The 22,140-nt window shown below is 41.5% G+C and overlaps 2 protein-coding genes across 4 annotated transcripts; one reads left to right on the top strand and one right to left on the bottom strand.

Annotated features, from left to right (window-relative positions):
- Positions 1-953: 953 nt before the first annotated feature.
- On the bottom strand, positions 954-17,763 carry trmt61a (tRNA methyltransferase 61A). Of its 2 annotated transcripts, none has more exons than XM_085144338.1 (4): positions 17,526-17,763; positions 16,081-16,424; positions 7,653-7,919; positions 954-1,631 (listed from the first exon to the last, which is right to left on the bottom strand). In XM_085144338.1, the coding sequence occupies exons 2-4, from the start codon at positions 16,406-16,408 to the stop codon at positions 1,336-1,338; spliced, it is 891 nt and encodes a 296-aa protein (XP_085000464.1). In that variant the 5' UTR covers positions 16,409-16,424; positions 17,526-17,763; the 3' UTR covers positions 954-1,335. The 2 variants fall into 2 exon arrangements, with proteins under 2 accessions (XP_085000464.1, XP_085000465.1); XM_085144339.1 differs by lacking the exon at positions 17,526-17,763 and adding an exon at positions 16,585-16,763.
- ckba (creatine kinase, brain a) lies at positions 16,892-21,801 on the top strand. 2 transcript variants are annotated; one of them, XM_085144336.1, is made up of 8 exons: positions 16,892-17,022; positions 19,431-19,618; positions 19,736-19,890; positions 19,974-20,106; positions 20,577-20,748; positions 20,841-20,964; positions 21,060-21,249; positions 21,466-21,801. In XM_085144336.1, exons 1-8 carry the CDS (start codon positions 17,012-17,014, stop codon positions 21,642-21,644), a joined length of 1,152 nt encoding a protein of 383 aa, XP_085000462.1. In that variant the 5' UTR covers positions 16,892-17,011; the 3' UTR covers positions 21,645-21,801. The 2 variants fall into 2 exon arrangements, with proteins under 2 accessions (XP_085000462.1, XP_085000463.1); XM_085144337.1 differs by lacking the exons at positions 16,892-17,022; positions 19,431-19,618 and adding exons at positions 18,247-18,383; positions 18,754-18,955.
- The last annotated feature ends 339 nt before the right edge of the window (positions 21,802-22,140 follow it).

Raw genomic sequence — 22,140 nt, 5'->3', positions numbered from 1 at the left:
GGGCAGCGCAACAGAGGCTAGACCGTCCCATTTCACAAGCCTGCACTTCCGGCCTTAGCGGTCTTTAAGTATGCGGCCCTTGAGGATCGTTGAGGCTGCGTACTTTAAGGCTGCAGACCCTGAATTGGGATACAGCCACTCTCCTCTCCAAATAACTTCTGCTTAGCTTTCCGAGCGTCCGAAACACGTGTCCGAAATGCAGAGAGGTGCGCTCGATTTGCCACACGGAGCAGCGCGAGAGTAAAGCACGAGGGAGGGGCTAATAATCGGCTCAGTCATTTTTAATGATCGTTGAAAGCCCAGATCGTAATCGTGATTAAAATTCGATTAATTGAGCAGCCCTACTTTTAGTATCCCTTAGTTGTCCAGGTTTTTGTTGCCCCCATCCCAATTTAAAGATGAGTTGCTGTCTAATTCAAAGTGAGCTAGTATTTTTCAGGAAAAAGTAAAATGTTTAGTTCACATTTTAGTGTTCAAAAGTTTTTGAAAGTGGGGCTGTACCTTCTGCACAGAGCATTTGTTTGGAGACACTATTCGGCTAATGCTTTGCAAAAAAAACAAAAAGCCCTTTATGAGATGATAAATGAGAACACCCAGAGCTCAAATTAAATACAGCAGTAATGATTTCCTGCTACACCGGATCTCTCCTTTCAAACAGGGGAGGGGGAAACCTCAATGGATGCATTTGACGGAGCAATCACTCAGGGTGTTTATGACACGTGGAGGTGTCTGTGTGGAGGAAGTACTGCGGACAGATTTTTTCCCTTGTATAGGAGACTTAAACAGATGGAATCTGCAGTTTAACACGAACATACAGACTTGAAATATTCTCTGTAGCAGCACGGTTTATGTTTGAAATGTAACAAATGTGTGGTTTCATGCTGTTAAATCAAACTTCAACATGTCAAATCTTCAAAGCTTCTCTGCTTCAAAACAGAAATATGACACAAATATTGTCCCACAATCATTGTATTTATTGAAAATAATAAAGCTCCTTCTTCCCCAACAAATAAAAGCAGAGGTTATCTGTAATTCTTATGGAAGGGAGAGCCAAATAATCAGCTATAATCTCAGAGTTATAAATCTTAATCTTCTCAAATGAAATTGCTCTTCAATTCATTTTCAGTCCTGCTTGATGAAAGCATCGAACCGGTGCCAACTGACGAAGCACAAAATTATGTAACGCACAAAACTGTAAATCCTCCCGGCACTGCAGTACCAGGCAGGGACGGGAGGAGCCTGGTACTCCTGCAGGATTACCCGAGCCTTAGGAATGACACCAGAGCGAGGTGGATTATAAACTCTGTTCCAGAGAAATCCCTCTCACTCCAAGCTTTAGGTTCTTGGTTTGGTAGCAAAAGTAAGGTACCCCGTGTGGCCGGGCATTTCTCTGGGCAGCGTGGTGGTCTTCAGTGAGATGGAGGCGTGGTTCGGAGGAGCAGCGGGAGTCGCCTCCTCTGTGGTTTCGGGATCAGGGCCGAAATCTGGCAGCGGTAGAGAGACAGTTCGGACATCGTACTCTCTCAGCAGCACCTCCGTGGTGCTGATGTCTTCGAAGCCCTGATCCTGCAACGCCTCGCATGTTTTCTGAACTTGCTCTATGCACGGAGAGAAGGAGCACAGCCGACCACCTGCAGGAGACGCAGAACAGAAAACAAACCACAAGTAAACACGAAGCTCACAAAAAAGTATCAAGACCATGTGTGACCATAATCGTTTAAGCGCTCTTTGTTGTCAACTTATGCCAGTATTGGTCAGCTCATGTTATTTAGAGAGGTCTTAAAAGGTAATGCAACTGCTTTGAAAATAATCATGACATCACTTCCTGTCCAGCTTCTAAAACACTACTTTCAGTAACCAACTGCAATCTCCTGTGCAGCTGAACAAGTGCGTCTGCTACCGTAACTTGTTTTTCCCGATATATATAAAACTCAAAGCTCTCTTCTATGGTCCTGTCAGAATTCCTGCTCTTGAAAGATATCCAGTGTTCACTCCTGTTTGTCCCGCTCTTATTACTGCTGCTGCCAACATTGACATGACCATTAAATTTAGCCCAAAAACCTTATTTTGTCAATGTCACGCCCAAACAAGGTTTGTATTTGTCTTTAAAAAGACAAAAAACAATATTTCAAAGCAGGGTGTGAGTTCTAGTTTTTGGCACGTGTAATCAGCTGTAACGTTATCATCAGGACAGCAGAAAGCATTCTTGTTACCGTCACCAGATTCAGGTTCGCGTCTCAAAAAGTGTTGCAGTAACAGGAATGAGCTGTCGTCGCCTCAGTGTCCTGGTACAAAGTCTGTTTTTTATCCATATTTTCAATAGTCTGAAGTAGGGATGCACCGATACCGATACTGGTATCGGGTATCGGGACCGATACTGTAAAATGTGTGTGTACTCATACTCGTAAAAGTTAGCCGATACCATGAACCAATACTAACTTATTTCATTAATCAGAGGGTGGCTTGTCATTTCTGTTGTAGTTTGTTAGATTGGCCACTAGGGGGACAATTATTATTTTATTTATTATTTATTTTATAATTTTTTATATTTGATTATTTATATAATAAAAATTATTTTGTTTGTTTACAATATGGACACTCTGCAATAATTTAAAAGTTTATTTTATTTGCAAACCTAATTTGTATTTATTTTATTCCAAACAGAAGTGTTTATTTATTATTCTGAAAGCTCGAGACAGTGCCAATAGTTCAGTGATATTTTGTAAAATTACAATGTGGAGACGCTGCAATAATTTAACAGAAGTGCTTATTTTTCACTTGAAATTTTTTTGTGGTCATTTTTATTAAGATTTTATTTTTTATCGGCAGGGAATATAATAAAACCTGTCTTCCAATTAATTGTATTTGTGTGTGTGTGTGTGGTAGAAGTATCGTTTTTTGTACTCTGTATCGGCAAGTACTCAGATCCAAGTATCGGTATCGTATCGGTTTGAAAAAATTGGTATCGTTGCATCCCTAGTCTGAAGTAAGATCTTTGACCTGTTACTGTGCAAACTGAACAATAATTACCGGCAGACATACATAACTGCCAGGTTGTATTGACTCCCAACCCAGAGACATCTCTGCACATCTTAATCTGCGCTCCCATCTTATTCTGAGTTTATCTGCTAATCATTACAGTATCATCTTTAGCGTTATTTTCATCACTCTTTCTCAAAGCATCTAAGTATAGAAAGTGTTCCACGTTTATAGTCTGAAAACAATTCTCCTCAAAAACATCCCTGAATGAAGATTCATAACATAAACAAGATTTGTAGACCTGATATGGACCGAGAAGACATTTAAGTATCAGCCCTGGGATCCCTACGATACTACACCTTCTATTAATAATTTGTTTCTTTCCAAACACCCTGTAGCCCTTTCCAGACATATTTCCTTCCTAACAAAAGCAGTCCTGCGACCTGCTGAGTCCAGGCTGCAGCTTGGGGCTCATCAGGGGATAAGCCGGTGCTCTAATGAACACAGATCACCTACTGGCCACGACCTCTCGTCTCCAAATGAATCCTAGCTGTGATCGCAGCGTGAGGCTGGAGCGACCAGCCAAGAAAACTCTCACTGGCTGTCCTGAAGCACAAAGAATGTGACTCTGAGCGATGCAGCTGCATTGGTCAGGGGTCAGGGTTAACAAATTTAAACATCTTAGAGTGAAAATCTTAAGTGCCTTAATAGGGGTTTAATATGGAGAAAATAAACTTTTCTAAAACCAACACCAACTAATATTTCAAAATATAAATATGGTGACACCAAGCAAGTGAAACACACTCAGTCTAAATCTGTGGATTCTCTGTTTGGATGTCTCTGATTGAGCTGCTTATGTAATCAGAAGGCTGCAGTGTGGCTCTCTGTCATCTGTAACCTGTCGTTGTTCAGTCACATTCTACTCATAGACCTGCTCTTGCACTACATTATACAGCATTTATTGTAGCACAGAAAGAACAGGCAGATCCACCACCACATACACTACTAGCAGAGTACTTGCTCTGGTTACAAACCTAAAGTCTGACCTGATGGTTGCACTGAATGCAGATGTCACAACAAAAAAAAGAGCAAAAGAATAAGATGTTTACATTTTCCTCTTTGATTACTGACTTGTTATTTCATGGAACAGATACAGGAGTGACTCTACGCTGTGTCCCTAAATATAACTTGTAGCCCAGAAGATTACAGCCGTCCTCTGCAGCTCTTACTTGCCACTGTTGCTGGTTTTTAAAAATCACTTCAGTGGAAAAAAATGCTGCATCTTGACTTTGTTACAGGATTTTACAGAGAGATACCTCAAGGGGCACGGCTGACAATAAAAGGATCAAATCTGCAGTCCGTTGTGTCTGTAAACACTGAAGGAGACGTCAGGATTATTGATATACTGGTCGTTCCTTTGGCCAACAGAACCAGCGGTCTCCCTCGAGACAGCATTAAACACATTCAAGACATTCAACAGCGGTCTCCTGGAAACCACGGTGAATACACAGGGAGGGGGCTGGGTTGATGATTATACAAGGGTGTTTCAAATGGTTATTAGGGGCCCCGGATATCAGCCGCACTCCCACGAATGGCTTTAATATATGCATGAAACTGATTCCTAGTTGTAAAGTTTAAGGCTCTTGAGTGTCTGAGACCATGGGACATGTTTGCTTTATACTTGCATAATACCACCCATAAGTCTGTGAGGGGGGGGCTCTGATAGGATTCAGGATCCTTCTCAGGGAACAGCCGAACACAGGGCCGGGCTGCTTGGCAAAACGTTAGGAGAATTACGACTTTGAGAGAAAAAAAGAAATATTTCCCTGCCCCTTGTCTTACACTCTGTCCACTAAAGAAAACGCGCTCTCAGCTGTTTTATTCCTCCAGTCTCTGCAGTTCTCAGGCAGGTCCTGAAGATGGAGAATTTCTTTTCAACAGAATAGGATGTATGAGTTTTTAATCATGACAGAAGCTGAAGAAACCTGGTGTTTTAATTGATTATGATATGGCCTCAGCAGAAAGCACGCCTCTTTCACTGAGAGTGTGAAAACCCCACTCTTGGGGACTGCATCCCTATCACCAAGCACACAACACCCCATTCTACTTCTATCTTTGTTAGTTTGTTTACTATTACATCTTTTTGTGTTTAGCTGGAACATATTGGGGCATTGATGTTCTGGAGAAAACCCAGTTTTAACAGTGGGCAGTAAACCAAACCTTTCCTCGTGGAGCCTCATCCAGCAGCTCTCTGCCTGTAGCATAACCCTGTATGGTCATGAGACTGCTTCTGCAACAAGACTGCACTCTATTTATCTGTATCTTTGTGTGTGAGTGTGCGCGCGCATGCACGTATATGCATGCAAGGGCCAACAGCTCATGGATGGAATATGTAGCTGTGGCACCATAAAAGGGAGTCAAAGAGGTGGTGGGAGAGTTTCAGGGCAGCATCCTCGTCCCCTCTGCATTCCTGCTCATACTCGGCTTACTTTGTAAAATCATTCATGAACTCTGGCTTTAAGATTCATAAAATACTAATCTTCTGCATATTAACGCTGACTTGGATTGAGATGTTAAATTAAAGGCGACTGTGCTTGTAGTGGTAGAATAAATATTGACACCGACTCCAGTTTGTGTTTTCAATGCACAGATGAAATTTAAACCCAGGATGTAGCAGCTAAGCTAAGCAAGTGTTCACCTACACAAGTGTATTCCAGTATTTTGGCCAAGGTGACTTTCTCAGGGCAATCTGGGCTTGTGCACACTCAGCTTCTCTCCTGCAGTCCCTGTTTTGGGCAACTATGTAGAGCTCAGCAGATTCTCATTACAGAGGACAGAGCCGTGGTTTATGGTTTAAAGTGTTTTACAGTAAACAAAATATGAACTCTCATGTCCACAAAAGCTTATTTATAGCTTGTTTATATAATTTCTGGGGCAGTATTTGTGCACATTAACAATAAAGCAAAGAATATACTTTCTCACTGTGTTACTTATCTAGTGTTGGGTTGTGCTAATGGATTATTTTGAGAGTGGCCGGTGACCACGATGGAAAGTTTTTCTGGTCGGACCAGGGCCGACCCATCAGCCTCAGATGTAACGGATTCTGTGTTGACCTGCCGCATCCTGACGTGAACCTCTACAAATGTAACCATCAGGTCCTGATGGTGCACCCCAACCGGTCGCAGCAGATGGCCGCCCCTCCCTGAGCCTGGTTCTGCCGGAGGTTTCTTCCTGTTAAAAGGGAGTTTTTCCTTCCCACTGTCGCCAAAGTGTTTGCTCATAGGGGGTCATATGATTGTTGGGTTTTTCTCTGTATCTATGAAGCGCCTTGAGGCGACTTTTATTGTGATTTGGCGCTATATAAATAAAATTGAATTGAATTGATGCTGATCACAACAGCTGTGACTGCTCTGCATGGAAGCAAAATAACCACGACAAACTGAACTAAACAAGCATATTTATTCTTCTTCTGGAATAAAAGGTAATCTATTGTGGGGTTTAACTGCATCTTCTCCTGGAGGGCGGTAGAGTTCTACAGTAGCAGTATAGCCTACTGTCATTCCCTCATTTTCAGAGCCAATTCATGCATGAACCCCACTGACACTGAAACAGATAAATAGGACAATTTATCGCTAACCACTGGTCACCCCAGTGAACTGCCAACATGCCCGGGCATGCTGCAGATCCTGTTTGTCAACGAAACGCCTACGTGCTTTGTAGCTCACTAGCAGAGTTTGGATTGTGCTCCTGTTACTATGAAATACCACAAGGGCAAGGTTAATGAGAGCCGAAGAGCAGGATCGATGGTTGTTCTGGGAGCGCAGAGTGTGGCGACGCGGCCGGGGGGAGATAAACTCATGGACTGGTATTTTAAAATGTGCCCGTTCACAGTCATGTTCCTGAAACACCAGGACGAGTCACGCCAAAGTCATCATCAGGTGGTGCTGATTATTTGTCTGACAACACACACACACTAAGTACACGTACACACAAAGCAAAGTACTTAACTATCAGGATCCAGATTCTCTTTCCTAATTTCTGCATATAGTTAGATCACAGTGAGACTTAGTGGAAAAATATTTCTTACACATTTATGTGAAGAACAGGTAAACATGAGCTGCAGCACAGCTCACAGTTTGGAGGAATCTGTATCTCCAGCTGGAACTGATCCCAAAACCTTTCCCATACCAAGCTAATGTGTAAACCACTACATAATAGATCCACTCATTGTCCTCTACACTCACATTTTCACTTTCACTCGCATTTCAGTCCTTTTTTTCAGTTTAAATACTGACACAAAGCTCCAAGGTGAGAATAATATCTCTGACTGACGGCTGAAAGACACCAACAAACAGGACAAGACTGACATCCGAGTGCAGAAACAGGGACACAGAGGGAAACTAAAACAAACATTCAGAAATTAAAAATTTTCCACCTGTAATCTTTCTGTGTGCTATCTGGGAAGACCTCCATCTCCTGCTGATGCCAGGTTACAGAAACACAACAGGTCAAAAATAGAGCATGAGCCTACAGTCAGCCATGATGCAAACCATCATTGCTCGACCTTGCAATTTGTAGACTGAGCTACCTGAAACACCCTGACTAGATAGTCATCTTGCTACACGCTCATTAGAGCTCTCCTCCTCCTCCCTCACATGCACACTCACTCTTACCGTGCTTCTTCATAGCAACTTTGGCGTGTCCCACTGCATCCCAGGGGCTGGGGATGTCAAGGAAAACTGCATCTGCCACCCCTGTTACACCAAAGCCATCCTTGCACACATCCTGGTTCCTGACGGTGACCAGATGATCCACGCGATGCTCCTTAAACTCCTCGGCGACCTTCTCTGCGCGCTGCTGGTGGAACTCCACCGTGTGGAGGTGACCTGTTGGGGCAATGGTGCGCAGGATGGCGTGGGAGAGGGAACCACTACCTGTACCTAGAAAACCACAGACAACAAGGGTCACATAGTGAAACAGAACATCTGAGAAGAACGCTTTAGTCTACACGAAATGGCCATTTCAAAATAAAAGTCGACAAGCACAAACTAAATAACCAAGAAAGATTCAGACTTAAGGTATTATCAAACCTCATCTCTGTGTATGGACAAAGCACTGATAAAGAAATGGTCTTGGACAACACTTCACATTATGTTGCATGTATAGCAATCTCACTGACTTCCCTTAAATGACCAGTCTAGATACAGATACAAATTTTCGGGTTAAGTATTCTACGGAACAACGCAATCTCACAAAACCTCAAAATGAGGCGCTGTTGTATTTTAGAATGGACAGTAAGCGCTGTCCTCTATCCTCAGTCAGTAGAACCAGATCACAGATCCGACTACAACACACACCCACATTTTCACACTGCTCTGCTGTCTACTCTGGACGATAAGTGGACGCTACATTTCCGAGCAGGTCTTTTTCACCCTGAAGCAGCCCCGTGCTGTTCCCTAAACAAAGCCCACTAATTTACAGCTTGTGAACAAATGACACAAGTGATTGTGATTTTACAGGGAAAGTTGGGGAGGTGAAAGGGAGGACACCACTCTTCATGTGACTTGTTCGGGCAAGGAGTGTTGAGAACACAGCCAGAGGCCAGCAGATCCCATCCTCCACCCCTGATCCTTCTTCTCTCGACATTACATCACCACGGCCTTTGTTACTGTGGTGACAAAGAAGGCAGTGTTTAATACACGGCAGCGCTTTGACTTGCTCAAAGCTCAAACTGCTGGATTGGATGGTCTGTGCCTGCAAACACAGTACATTGAAAAACTGGAATGGCTGCAGCAGGAAACACTGGACCACATTAGAAGCTGGGGATACTTTAATAACGAGCCATGTACAGGGCTGACAGAGCACGTAGTTTAGAGATGTTTTTGACTTACATTGCCTCATTTACAGAAAATGAAAACTTAGTCATTGTTTCTGTAGAAAGACTGAACTGGAAATTCTGAGTCACTGCACTGATGCCGATTTCTGTCTCTGTAAATGACCAAAGACCAATATTACTGTTTTGCTGACACTGTGTTGATTCCATTATTGTAACCATTTTGTACATTTGCAACTTCAGTGAAGGTTTCGGAGACATTAAATATTTAAGTGATATTTCAATTAAGGTTAGACTTTGGTCAAAGGGGGGGAAAAAAGCACACACACTACAGTATCAAGAACATTACTGATGGAAACCTTGCAGATGCTAAAACAATAAGAAATGGTGATATTCTATATATGAATGCTTCTGCTCAATGTCTTCGAATGGTTGATTCTGTGTATCATGCTTCTCTGAGGTTCATCACTAACCGTAAATTTCAGACTCACCACTGTGAGTTATACTCTCAGGTAGGATGGCCTGCTTTGGTAAGTCGCAGGAACTCTCATTTATACAGTTTTATATATAAGGCGATACTTGGGTTTCTGCCTTATCTATGTTCCCTGCTTGTAATGAAACATGCTGGTCGGTATTCTCTTCGTCCGCATGGTTACTTGTTGCTTTCTGTGCCATTTGCCCGAACTGAACTTGGTAAAAGAGCTTTTGTCCATTTAGCACCCTCGGCTTGGAAGCAACTGCAGAAGGAAAATGACTGAATTTATTTCATTAAGTGCTTTTAAATCTAAACTACGAATCCTTGAGGCCAAGTCCATAACATGCAACTGTTTCAATTAGATTGATTGTCATTTTAACTGATTTTTTTTATTTTTTTATTTATTTTTATTTGAATTTTATTTTATTTTATTTTATTTGTATTCTTTCACTTATTGTTGCATGTGTGTTGTTGCTGCCTGTGTTTGAGTAATTTCTGTAACTGTGAGACACCTGCTGCTGCCTATCTTGGCCAGGTCTCCCTTGAAAAAGAGGTTTTTAATCTCAGTGGGATTTTCCTGGTTAAATAAAGGTTAATAATAATAATAATAATAATAATAATCTAGGTTGTCATATGATGCACCACACTGTAACACTGCAGAGAATTTTGGTAAGACACTTGTTTATGAACCAGAGTTTACGGTGGAGGCTCAGACAGTACCTAAATGCTACTTGCATACTGACCATCAGCCAGTGACTAAAAGTCTCTGGACCTCAGGCGTCATGCCAGGATAGTGACATGCTCAGTTTCCATTATAGTTACCCTGATTAAAAGGGAAGAATGATAGCAAAGTCTGGCACACACACATACTAACGGGAACTTTCTACATTTTAAATTAAACCCAGAAAATGAGTTTTTAATTACAAACTGGCATTACCGTTCATCATCAGTGCAGCGTCTGAGTGCACAAAGTCTGGAAAATCTGGAAAAGGACCACAATTGATAACAAGTGTCTCTCTAAATGGAGACAAATTAAAACGCTGAAAATGAGAGAGTGCTGGTACTGCAGAGATGAGGACTGCTCCACTTAACATCCGAGTGCACTTATTTCTCACTTTAGGATTTAATACAATAGTGACTATGGAATACTGGTTTCAGTATGAGCCAAAAACTGAAAAAGGGAAACTCGATTATGATGTGATACCACACTAAAACAGGACATATAGAAGCAGCTGGTTTTACACAGAACAACAGAAAAAAAATAGGTATCATTGAAATGATGATGATCAAATTTTAGCAACAACAAGACGAAAAAAAGGTGTAAGCAGTGCGACGCATTTACAGGAGACAGATATGCTGTGAAAAGTGTGAGAAACCCTCCAATGTGAGGCTTTCACGCCCATTCTGAGTAATGACGTAACAACAAAGAGTCATGTTCTGACTGAGTGTTGGGACATGAACTGTTGACCTTTACTATAAGTCAAGAAAGTGAATTTCAATGATTTTAAAAAGCCTAATTTGTACAGTGTTACACTGATTTTAGTGGTTACAATGTTTATTGTTGCATTTCAGGTTTATCATGCTAAAACTGCTCTTTAGTACCAAGGGTGTAGTGTTTGAAACTGACATTCCTCCCAAAAACCCCAAAAGGAAATTCACCAGACTTCCTTTTTTGAATGTTTTTTCAATGTTTTAGACAAGTTGAGTTATTTCCCTGCGGTTCATGAGCAGCACTGCTAACGAGACAAAAAGGATCATGGGTATTCTATGATGCATTAAAAATAAATCAAACTAAAAACACTAGATACTAATAGCAATTAATATTAAATTAGTATTCACAACCTTTGCTCAGTGCAGCAGCAATAACAACCACAAGTCTTTTTGAGTATGACGCAAAACTTTTGGCAAACTTATTTTAGGTTTCCTCCATTCTTCTTAAACATCATCAAGTTGGAAGGGGGCTGTCGGTGCACAGCCATTTTCAGAACTCCCCAGAGATGTTCAATCAGGTTCAAGCCTCGCTACTGGCAGCGTCACTCAAGGACGTTCAAAGAGTGGTCCCAAAGCCACTCCTTTCTAATCTTGGCTGATTGCTTAGGGTCATTTTCCTGTTGGAAGATAAACCTTCAGCCCAGTTCAGAGTCCAGCGCACTCTGGGGCAGGTCTGTGCTTCACTACAGGGATGATATTGGCCAGATGATGAGCATGACCCTTTTTTTCCTTTGCATTCAGACCAAAGAATTTTATTTTTGTTTTAGACAGACCAGAGATTTTTTTTCCATGGTCTCAGAGTCCTGCAGGTGCCTTTGGCAAACCCTTTGTGGGCTGTCATGTGCCTTTTACTGAGGGGTTGCTTTCATCTAACCCTTCTACCATACAGGCCTGATTGGTTATCCTTCTGCTCTCCACAGAGTAACACTGGAGCTCTGTCAATGTAGCCATTGGGTTCTTGGTCTTCTCACTTACTAAGGCTGCTCTACCACGATCGCTCTGATTGGCCAGGTGGCCAGCTGTAGGAGGGGTCCTAATGGTTCGAAACGTCTTCCATTTACTAATGATGGAGGCCAATGTGCTGCACTTCTTTTTCCTTAGATCTATCCCTTGATACAATCCTGTCTCTGAGGTTTACAGAGAATTCCTTAGATTTCACGGCTTGGTTTGTGCTTCAACATGCAATGTTCGATTCAGTTAAATTTTATTTATACAATACCAACTCACAACAACTGATCCCTCAAGGCAATTTATATGGTAAGGTAAAAACCCTACAATAATACAGACAAAACAAAACAAAAAACCCCAATGCAGATTTATCGATTTTTGTTTTTCATTTTTAATAAATTTCACTTTGTCAATATGGGGTATTTGTTTGAGGAGGAGTTTTGAAGGTAAAATGAAATTAATCTATTTGGATTAAGGCTGACAAATTGTGGGACAAGCGAAACGCTGTAAATACTTTCCAGATGCTCTGTACTACATCAAACATGTAGCTCTTGTCCTCGTTAGGAAGTGGGAGACTGTCACATGGTGCGTGTCGCTTTTAAATGTTCAGAATCTAAAACCTTAGTGTTTTAGATTCAGACATGTTTTACAATGCAACATGTAAGAATCAACCACATCCATCTTTTCTCCACTGGGTAAAACAAACAAAAAATACCTACATGACTGTACATGCTACCAACTGAGAGCTTTGCTTCAATGCATGAGTTCAAGAAATGAATCATATCAATGTTTCTAATCTCCTCCCACAACAAGGCGTCAAGTCAGCTGGTAGCCACTGTACAAGAGGAAGTAGTGATAAAGCCAGAGTGGGGGAGGGGGCTGAGAATGGGAATACAACTGACCTGAACTGAAGGTCATTTGTGCTTACTGTTCCTCATCTTGTTCCTACATCGAGTACAACATGGTTACTGGCCAGATGAAATGCAAAACCCTGACAGAGGTCACATAATTTAACTTCCCAGCAATTTAGAAAGCGAAAGCAACAGGAAAATGTCATCTGATCATTAACTTGTGATGTGTGAATGACCCTCAAATCCAAATGTTTTAGTTAAGCTGCTTGAGAGCCAGCTGTAAGAGGATGTTGTGGCTAATGTTGAGAGTGATCATTACAAAGTAGTAAAGTTTAAAAATGGCCAGCTTCCATTGGAGCCTTTAAGTCGTCTTATACAAGATATAAGCGCACAAATATAGCTTAAAACTGAAATAGACTTTCAAGTAGCGAAAGAGAACCCAATTATACAACGGAAAGGTATTTATTGTACTTTCAGATTTAATTATTGAGGTAAATAATCTGATAATACACATCTGTAACGAAGATAATATAAACATCAACGATTAGCCGTAAACTGAAAGGTAAATTCAGAGCTGGATATTTTCAGTGAAAGGGATAAGCGAATGCCCTGTTTTATGTAAAGAAAATGTATCTTTTAAAGACTTATCCTCAAAAAATATTTTTGATGACGCATTTCTGAGGTCCTCTGGAAAAATGCTGTTTATGCAGCCTGGAAAAATCATCTAGAAATACTTTCCATCCACAGTCAGACACACTGTCTGAAATCAAGGCCACTGTTACCAACCAACAAAAGCACTGTATAAGCAAGGTGTCAGATCCACTCTGGGATTTCTCAAACGTTAACTTCTAAACAACAAATGTTTTGCTAAAGAATGGGCAAAGATTAATAAATATTGTGTTTTGCAAAGGCCAAGTCGAGTCTTGGGATTAATCCAACAGAAATGGTTTGGAAGGACATGAAGGAAGCAACCACCAGCATCCCACAGTTTAGTGTATTCTGGGCACTACAACTGAGCATCGGGCTAAAATTTCAGGCTAACGTCAAGGTGCAGAGCTAACTGGCACTTATTGCTAACATTTAGGGCCAGAAAGTGGCATGTAAGCGCAATCCCCAAACAGCCCTCATAGGTGTGGTTAGATTTATGGGTGATTTACAGAGGTTTTGCTGTTTTCTAAAGACGGGCAGTCGATTAATTTCAATATCAAGAGCAAAAAATAAGACATGCTTTTTTTGGTGTCACTGCAATTAACTGAAAATAAATTGCATGTTGCAAACATTTATTTGAAGTGCTTGACTTAAATATTCTGAAACCTATATTTTGCACCTTGAGAAAGGAAATTTAACAAAAAGAATGCATCTGCAACAGGGTTTCCACGTCTTACACAGGATCATGTCACTGGGCTCTCTTTATAAATACTAAAAAAAGGAGTAAAGGCTTCGGCTCACACTTGCCCAAGCGCTAAATGTTATCCTGACTTGATGTTCCACCTTCTGACATGTACGGTGTTACCCTTAGCAAATATTTGACAACTTCATGTGCTCTGGACCTGATTGATGACGCCTGATAAAGCTGTGAAGAAAATGAAGCCAGCAGGAAATCATTACCTACAAACCTTGGAGACCAACTTGCCTTCAAGGTGACTCCTCTACGGGAATAAATGCTCCTTCAGCAGGTTTAGCATGTCAGCACAAGAACAGCAAAATTATCACTTCCAATCTCTGCTTGTTTACACAGCTCACTGGCAAAAAGTGTCCACAGCACATACTCGCTGTCGTTGTTGACTGTAGGGCTCATGAGTCACCACTGAAATGCTGATTTGTACCTCATTAACACAAATGATGCTCAAGCACCCCAAATAAAACATTATAATCATTCAGGAGTTTACTTAACCATGTGTTTTATCTGCTATTCTAACTTTATTTGTTTAATAATTAAAGGGATGACTTTTGGTTGTTGTTTTATTCTATCTTGGCATGATGAAGCACTGCACCACACGCACACGTCTTCTCCTACCCTCCTTTCTGCTTTCAGACTAAGATAAAGTGCAATCCATAGCCAAACACAGTAACACACTCTGGGTGATTGCAATTAGACAAATGGAAATGATGGCCAAGCAGTGATTGGAGGAATCCCCGAGGACAAAAAAAAATGGGAATGACACTAAAACTGCAGGTTACATAATGCCTGAATGTTCAGAGACACATCTGTAACAATCCCATAATGTTCAATACGAACAGCTGAGTTTCATTACGTGACAACATCTGGCTAGCACTCGAAGGTGTAAACAGGGTGATTCAAATGAGGCAATACTTAAAAGCTGCAACAGAGAAGATTTGAGGGCAAACTAAATTAAAAAATGCAGGACGGAACAAATCAAACTTTGCTACTGTAAGAATAAAAAAAACATTGTTATAAATCCTCAGGTGAGACATTCTAAAAAGAGGATTTACAGCTCACCTGAACAACGTAACATTTTAATATTTAAGAGTTTCTTGGAGCTTAATTTAACATTTTCTAATGACTTTCACAACAAGCAAAGCTGCACAGGTCACTTACTTTAAAAACAACAAAAAAGAGAGAGAAAAAATAAAAATTCAGCTGATGAATGTTGGATCTTACTAATGGATGACATCTCTACATCCATTTCATGAATGTCTGACAGAAGACACATGCATTACCCCACTCCAGCTACAGGTTGGATAATAAGCATGTGCTTGACAAGTCAACCTTGTAAACATGTAAAACCTGTCTGTACAGCAAACTACCGCGAGGATTCAGTCGTCTGTTTGCCAAATACTAGGAATAAACAAAACAAACAAAAAAAGAATCAATGCTAAATCTGTCAGCAAAACTAGGGTATCATGTTACTAAAAAACCCACACAGAACAAGTGGAGCTTCAAAGAACAGCTGATTAGTCCCTTGTGAATGCAGAATAATATTTTGCAGTGACATGCACATCCCAAATCATAGGTTAAGGGTTGAACATAGGTTGACTTGCTAACAAAATCATGACAGAAAACAGCTGAATATTTGATGACAGACAGACTGGTGCAGCATCAGCAGCATCCCCCTTTAAGACTTGACTTTATGCTCAAGCAGGAGCACTGATGCCTTTTTAGTCAGCAGTGACCCTATAAAAAGTCACACAGACCCTAAAGAGGGATGATGGTCATAATCTACCCAATATAACTGATCTGACAGCTGCAGCGAACAGACCTGTGAGTGAGCTTTAGCTTGATAATCGCTTGCTAATTCAAATAGACCAGTTTGTCCCAGCATCAATAAAACACCCAGTGTACATAAAGTTTGTTTTAAAACAGATTAAAATAGCAATCCAATAAAATAGTGCACTGAAACCTTTCACATCAATTGAGATCACATTTCTTTATGATTTTCTATGTATTTGGAATATATTGTTAAAGCAAACACACACACTGATAACTCTTCCTTTCTAGAACGGTTTCCATCCACGAGACATCACCATGATGCCACCCTCACCTGACTCGCACACGATGGAGCCTGGCTTCAGCTCCAGCATCATGGTAATGAAGGCGATGTCTGTGGTGTAGAGGATCTGTGTGCGGTGCGGCAGGGCAACTGTCCACAGCTCCGGCGTTGGGTGGAGCACATGGAACCATCCTTTGCTGCAGGTCACCTTTGACCCGTAACGCTGACCAATCAGGTCTGTGGAGTGGCGAATGACTCCATAGCGTGTCTGCGTTTGGGCACCCTGCTGCACCTTGACAGGCATCACATTGTTGTGGCTCAGGTAAATGATGGCAACATCCCCATCTTGAATGAAGTCCGAGTACTCCACAAAACTCATCGTGAGCACGGCCACTCTGGAAAAAGAAGACGGGCCTACTTAAAGGGCATTTTTCTTTTTACTATATGATGTAGTTGGTTGATCACTAATTTGACATATTTCACTCAACTTACAACTTTAAAATCAGGATAAGCCATCACTGTGAAGGGATTTCTTTTATAACAATTTGTTTTTACCTACAATCTGAAGTTCAATTTAGTTTGCAAGCATCTCATGAGGGCAAAGGATGTATAAACTAATACGTTTTACCAAATCTTAATATCTTCCCATTTTGACATTGTAGATTCTGGTTGATCGTTTTGCAAACAATATCTTTTTAACTTTGTTTTCAATTGTATTTTCATTTTTGCACATTACAAACAAGCGGAAAACGTAGTCTGCTGCTGATGCGAGGCTCCTTGTTGCTTTGGTAACAACTGTGCCGCTGTCACACGTTAATTGACGGAGCTGCTCTTGAATTGTCACGCGCACTGAACGTTGCTTATTAAATCCAGTATCGTTCAACCTGAGGACCAACGACTGTTTTAGTTCATCTGAACGGCGGATCTACTTTAACCAGCTTCTCCTTCAAGTGAAAAAAGGACAAAATTACATCGGAGAAACATGGAGAAGATGTCAGTGAGATGACTTTACAGTTATATTTCTATTTGTTTGTTAGTTTTAAAGACAACTTTTTTTTCTCTGGTATTGAAGTCAAGCAAACTGTTATGGCTTTGCCTATTAGGGGCAGTAGATCGTGTTATATTACCTCTTCACTTAATTTAATTTCTGTTTATAGTAAAATAAGGAAAAACAAGTCAATGGAGAATACGTTTTGTGTAAATGATGCTAACGTTAGTCACCTGAGCAAACTAACGTTCATGTTTGGGTCGCTGTAAAATGTAAAATGTAAATGTAATGTTTTTGCGTGTTTGACTGGTTTTGTGTTTAAAGTGGCAAAAATTGTAACTCCACAAAACCGGCAAAAGGCCACAGTGCAAAACGTCTGAAAACATAAGTCAACTTACGAAGTTTTCGTTTCAACGTTTACATGCTAACGTTAGCGATGCTAGCACCTGTTAGAACCGGCTAACGGCTATTAGAGGAAAAAAGCAGCCGTTGGAAGCTCTCCACCTACCTCCTTCAGAAGTAGTGCTCTTTGACTGTTGGACAAAACAAGCAAAAATGAGACTTAAGGGGACCAATTCTGCTCTTAATGCGGCTCTATGTTCAGCAGTGACATCCATTCATTCCTCACTAACACATGTGGCGTTGTTTTCAGAGGAAGTTGAATCGATGAAACCGGAAGATAACCCGGTGTACAAAGCAGCAACAATCTGTAAAAACCTCTTTTCCCGAAAACCTGCAGATTCACGTTTATTTTGTGCAGTTGGTTTGCGAATTTGCAAATTTCGCCTTTGGCAAATATTTTTTTTTACCATCTGTACGATTATTTCCTGAACATTAAATAGGATAATTGTAAAAAAAAAAAAAATAAATACAACAACAACAAAAACAGTTATCACCAGTAAGTTAAACTAGTGGATGTAAGATTGTAGTTTTACCTTAGTAGGAGAAAAAAAATATATGCTATTATGTATTCATTTGCACTTTAAGTTGCATTCTGTTTTTTAAAGGTGCTGATAATTTGTCTAAAACTAGAAACCAGAAAGATGAACGTGTAATAAGTAATTTATTGCACTGCTGCAAAAATGCAACAAAGACCACAAAAACGAGAAATAGGAGTGAAATACCAGCGAACAAAAGGAATCCTCGCTGGAGCAATATCAGCGCGTCCAATTAAATGAATGGACTACAAATACTGACCAATGGGAGCGGAGGATCGTCTGCTATAAATCACCATCTCAAGTCTTTAGTCCGGTTGGAGAGCTGCTGGGACGCTGCTGGTGGCTTGTGAGCTCCTCGGTCAGGAAAAATAGGGATCTTTGTATCAAGCCCTGGTAGTAATAGTAATAATCCGCAAATTCGACAACAGGTAAGATTTTCGCTCAGTTTAATTTAGAATTAGGTCGCACCGGCAAAAAAGGCGCTTTTTACTACAGGAACTAATGTTAACATTTGAGTTTTTTTTTTTAAGGTGATTTAAAAAAAAAAGAAAAAAAGAAATGCGATCAATTATGCTTAACAAAACTGATGTGGTGCATGTGTTGTCACCTGCTAAACGCGCTCAGGACACTCGCTGCACAGCGGGATGAATCGTTTATCTGCTAACACCACCCCCCTCCCCCAGAAACGAGCACCCATTTGTACGTGCATGTCAGCTGTAGACTCAGTCCTGACTCTATCGGTATTTTGCGGTTTGTTTGGGTTTTTTTCACCGTCTCTCCCTTCCGTCCTCCGACCAGGGATCAGCCATGCCTTTCGGTAACACGCACAACCAGATGAAGATGACATACTCCTCCGAGCAGGAGTACCCGGACCTCAGCAAACACAACAATCATATGGCCAAGATTCTGACTCCTGCTATGTATGAGCGGCTGAGGAGCAAACAAACACCCAGTGGATTTACTCTGGATGATGTCATTCAGACTGGGGTTGATAACCCAGGTATTTATTTATTAAAAAAAAAAAAAAAAAATCCCAAGCAGCTTTTCAGCCAAACCACCATCTGTTCTGTTTGATCCACTGCCTGTAATGGTCTCAGCGGTGCTTTGTGTCCCTGTTTGTGTGAGGGGGAGGCGTTTTGCACTGTGACCTTGTTAAGGGGATAAAGTCAACCAATTTTTACAAACATATGGAGTACTGATTCTATTTGAACCTGCCACTCTACTCTAAATGGGTTTCCATTTTCAGGCCAGTATTGCACAACTTAAAAGCAAAGTGTAAAGATTACCAGAGTTACATAATGTATGCAGCTGATAGTCCCTGCTGCATTCGGTTTATTATGTGCTATATTATCTACTGTATTTAAGACTACAACACAAATGAAGTTGATGTTATAACCCTTCAGGTTGGGATGACCTAGTAGCTGTAAACTGTATGGCAGGTAACTCTCCTCACCATGTAGACTGTTTCCGTTTAGCTCTGACAAAATGGTCAAGCTGACCCTGAAGAGGCTGTCAGCTGAGGATGAGTACCCAGATCTCAGTCAGCACAACAACTACATGGCCAAGGTTTTAACCCAGGACATGTACAAGAAGCTGAGAGAGAGGGCTACACCCAGCGGCTTCACCATAGATCATGTCATTCAGACAGGGGTTGACAATCCTGGTACAGTAACAGTCCCAGTCTGAGCCCTGAGGACACAGAGCACATTTAATTTGTGAGGATGTTTGTTTGTATATTGCTGTCCGCAGTCTCTTGTGACCCTGTTGGCTTCACGTGCAGGCCACCCCTTCATTATGACTGTGGGCTGTGTTGCTGGGGATGAGGAGACATACGAAGTCTTCAAAGACCTGTTGGACCCTGTGATCGAGGACCGACATGGAGGATACAAACCCACAGACAAGCACAAGACTGACCTCAACTCAAGCAACCTGAAGGTACAGCAGCTCTGCCATCGCTTAACAAAGTCGAATTTAACTCTGGAATCTCAGCCAAGCCTAATGTGACTCTGCTCTCTAAGGGTGGTGATGATCTCGATCCCAACTACGTGCTCAGCTCCAGGGTCCGAACAGGCCGCAGCATCCGCGGCTTCAGTCTGCCACCACACTGCAGCAGAGGAGAGAGACGCGCTGTGGAAAAACTTTCCATTGAAGGTAAGGAGGCCTCTGTACTGAAAGAAGATGGTTAGTGACAGTGATTGTACTCTGCTGCAAGTCACTAAGCTGATCTACACAGATGGAGACGGCCTGCCGCCAGACGATTGTTATATAAAAGCAACATAACTCTATGCCCTGAAACCAGTGATTCACGTTGCTCATGCTTGCGGACTCGTTTGTGAGGCAGTAGATGCCACCTAGTGTTTGTTAAAATGCAGCACAGAAACAAAGGTGGATTAGACTCTTATGACCAATTTATTCTGATGCTAAAAACACTAATAAATCTTTTTATCTTAATTTGATTTTCCAAAGCTCAGTGTGGAATTGGATCAGTTTTTCAGCATTTTCTTTTTCCAAACTGTTCATCACAGACCGGAACTGCAGCCTAAGAGTAATTTGTCCACAATTGTCATAGTGGATTTTTCATGTCTCAAATCTGTCATAAATCACGGCTCTTGTCCCTGCAGCTCTGGCCTCTCTGTCTGGAGATCTGAAGGGGAAATATTATGCCCTGAAGAACATGACTGACGCAGAGCAGCAGCAGCTCATTGATGACCACTTCCTGTTTGACAAGCCAGTGTCTCCTCTGCTGCTGGCCTCAGGGATGGCCCGCGACTGGCCCGACGCCAGAGGCATCTGGTAACGGCTCGTCTTTAATGCAGTTTGTCTGCCAGGATTATGTAAATCTCTCCGCTGGTATTTTGACTTAAAATTGTATTTCCTGTCTACAGGCACAATGATAACAAGACCTTCCTGGTGTGGGTGAATGAAGAGGACCACTTGCGTGTGATCTCGATGCAGAAAGGAGGCAACATGAAGGAAGTGTTTAACCGCTTCTGTACCGGGCTCACAAAGGTTGGTAGAAAAGCCTTAAGTTTCTAATCACTGATCTTTAGCAGAGTTTCTGTTCACATTAGCAAGACTCTAAGAGCATATTCATATCTGTGCAGATTGAGAGCCTGTTCAAGGAGAGGAGCCACGAATTCATGTGGAATGAGCACCTGGGTTACGTCCTCACCTGCCCGTCTAACCTGGGCACTGGCCTGCGTGCAGGTGTACATGTGAAGCTGCCAAACTTGAGCAAAAATACCAAGTTTGAGGAAGCTCTCAAGAAGCTGAGGCTCCAGAAACGTGGAACTGGTGAGCATTTTTATTTTATTATTTTAGTTTCTACTGCTGGAACTGGTTTGCGTGTTCTTCAAATTTAAAACTACATTGAGCACATTTTCATATTTCACAACTAGTTGCATTTTCCTGAGCAGTACATGACAAAGCCTTGTTTAGAAATGCTCCAAATGTCAGTTTCTGTGAGGTGTGTTTGAGTTGTATTTAAAAACCCTTTTGCTTTACCATCAGGTGGAGTGGACACTGCTGCTGTGGGTGGTGTCTTTGACATTTCCAATGCGGACAGGCTGGGATTCTCTGAGGTGGAGCTGGTGCAGATGGTGGTCGACGGAGTCAAGCTGCTGGTGGACATGGAAAAGAGGCTAGAGAAAGGACAGTCCATCGATGACCTGATGCCCGCCCAGAAGTAAATCCCTCCCAAACTCCTACTCTCCTCCATTCCTCACCCACCGTCTACTCTGGTTGACTCCATCCTTGAATGCACTCTATTACAGCTGGGATTTGTATTTAAGTTGAAACTGTTCCTGTAACTTCTGACATCAAATAAACTGTTCTGTTCAAAGCAAAGCCTGCTTGTAATTCATTGCAGTGAAACTGATGAAATATTTAGAATATTTAATACTAGTCCTGGTAGCTGTGGAAAAGCCTGTAGCTAACTTAAGGCAAATGCAGATAAATGCCACATTTTAAGGGGAGCCGCTGATCTCTTTACATCAGTCTGAACTACACTGATTTTAAATGCTGCACAAGATGAGGAAACAAACCAATGCAGTGGAAGATTGGGTGCCTGAAGCTTCCAAGTGACTCTGGTTGCACTTTTACTCCCTACAAAATGAACTTAAGACATTAAACATAAGCTGCAAATTTCCTTAAATGCATTTCCTATCTTCAGCACCCATTATGCAT

This window comes from Neolamprologus multifasciatus, chromosome 19, assembly GCF_963576455.1.
Source record: "Neolamprologus multifasciatus chromosome 19, fNeoMul1.2, whole genome shotgun sequence".
Taxonomy (NCBI): domain Eukaryota; kingdom Metazoa; phylum Chordata; class Actinopteri; order Cichliformes; family Cichlidae; genus Neolamprologus; species Neolamprologus multifasciatus.
Note: the sequence above shows the minus strand (reverse complement) of the source record. Positions and strands in the feature narration are given on the sequence as shown.

What these genes read in the sequence shown, in the direction of transcription:
- trmt61a (XM_085144338.1), bottom strand. Translation starts at nt 16,408, where the DNA reads ATGAGTTTTGTGGAGTACTCGGACTTCATTCAAGATGGGGATGTTGCC. An exon ending in CTCCATCGTGTGCGAGTCAG is followed by an intron (nt 7,920 to 16,080) that starts GTGAGGGTGGCA and finishes GTGGTTTTCTAG; the next exon opens with GTACAGGTAGTGGTTCCCTC. An exon ending in AGTTGCTATGAAGAAGCACG is followed by an intron (nt 1,632 to 7,652) that starts GTAAGAGTGAGT and finishes CGTCTCCTGCAG; the next exon opens with GTGGTCGGCTGTGCTCCTTC.
- ckba (XM_085144336.1), top strand. An exon ending in GGAAAAACTTTCCATTGAAG is followed by an intron (nt 20,107 to 20,576) that starts GTAAGGAGGCCT and finishes TTGTCCCTGCAG; the next exon opens with CTCTGGCCTCTCTGTCTGGA. An exon ending in CCCGACGCCAGAGGCATCTG is followed by an intron (nt 20,749 to 20,840) that starts GTAACGGCTCGT and finishes TCCTGTCTACAG; the next exon opens with GCACAATGATAACAAGACCT.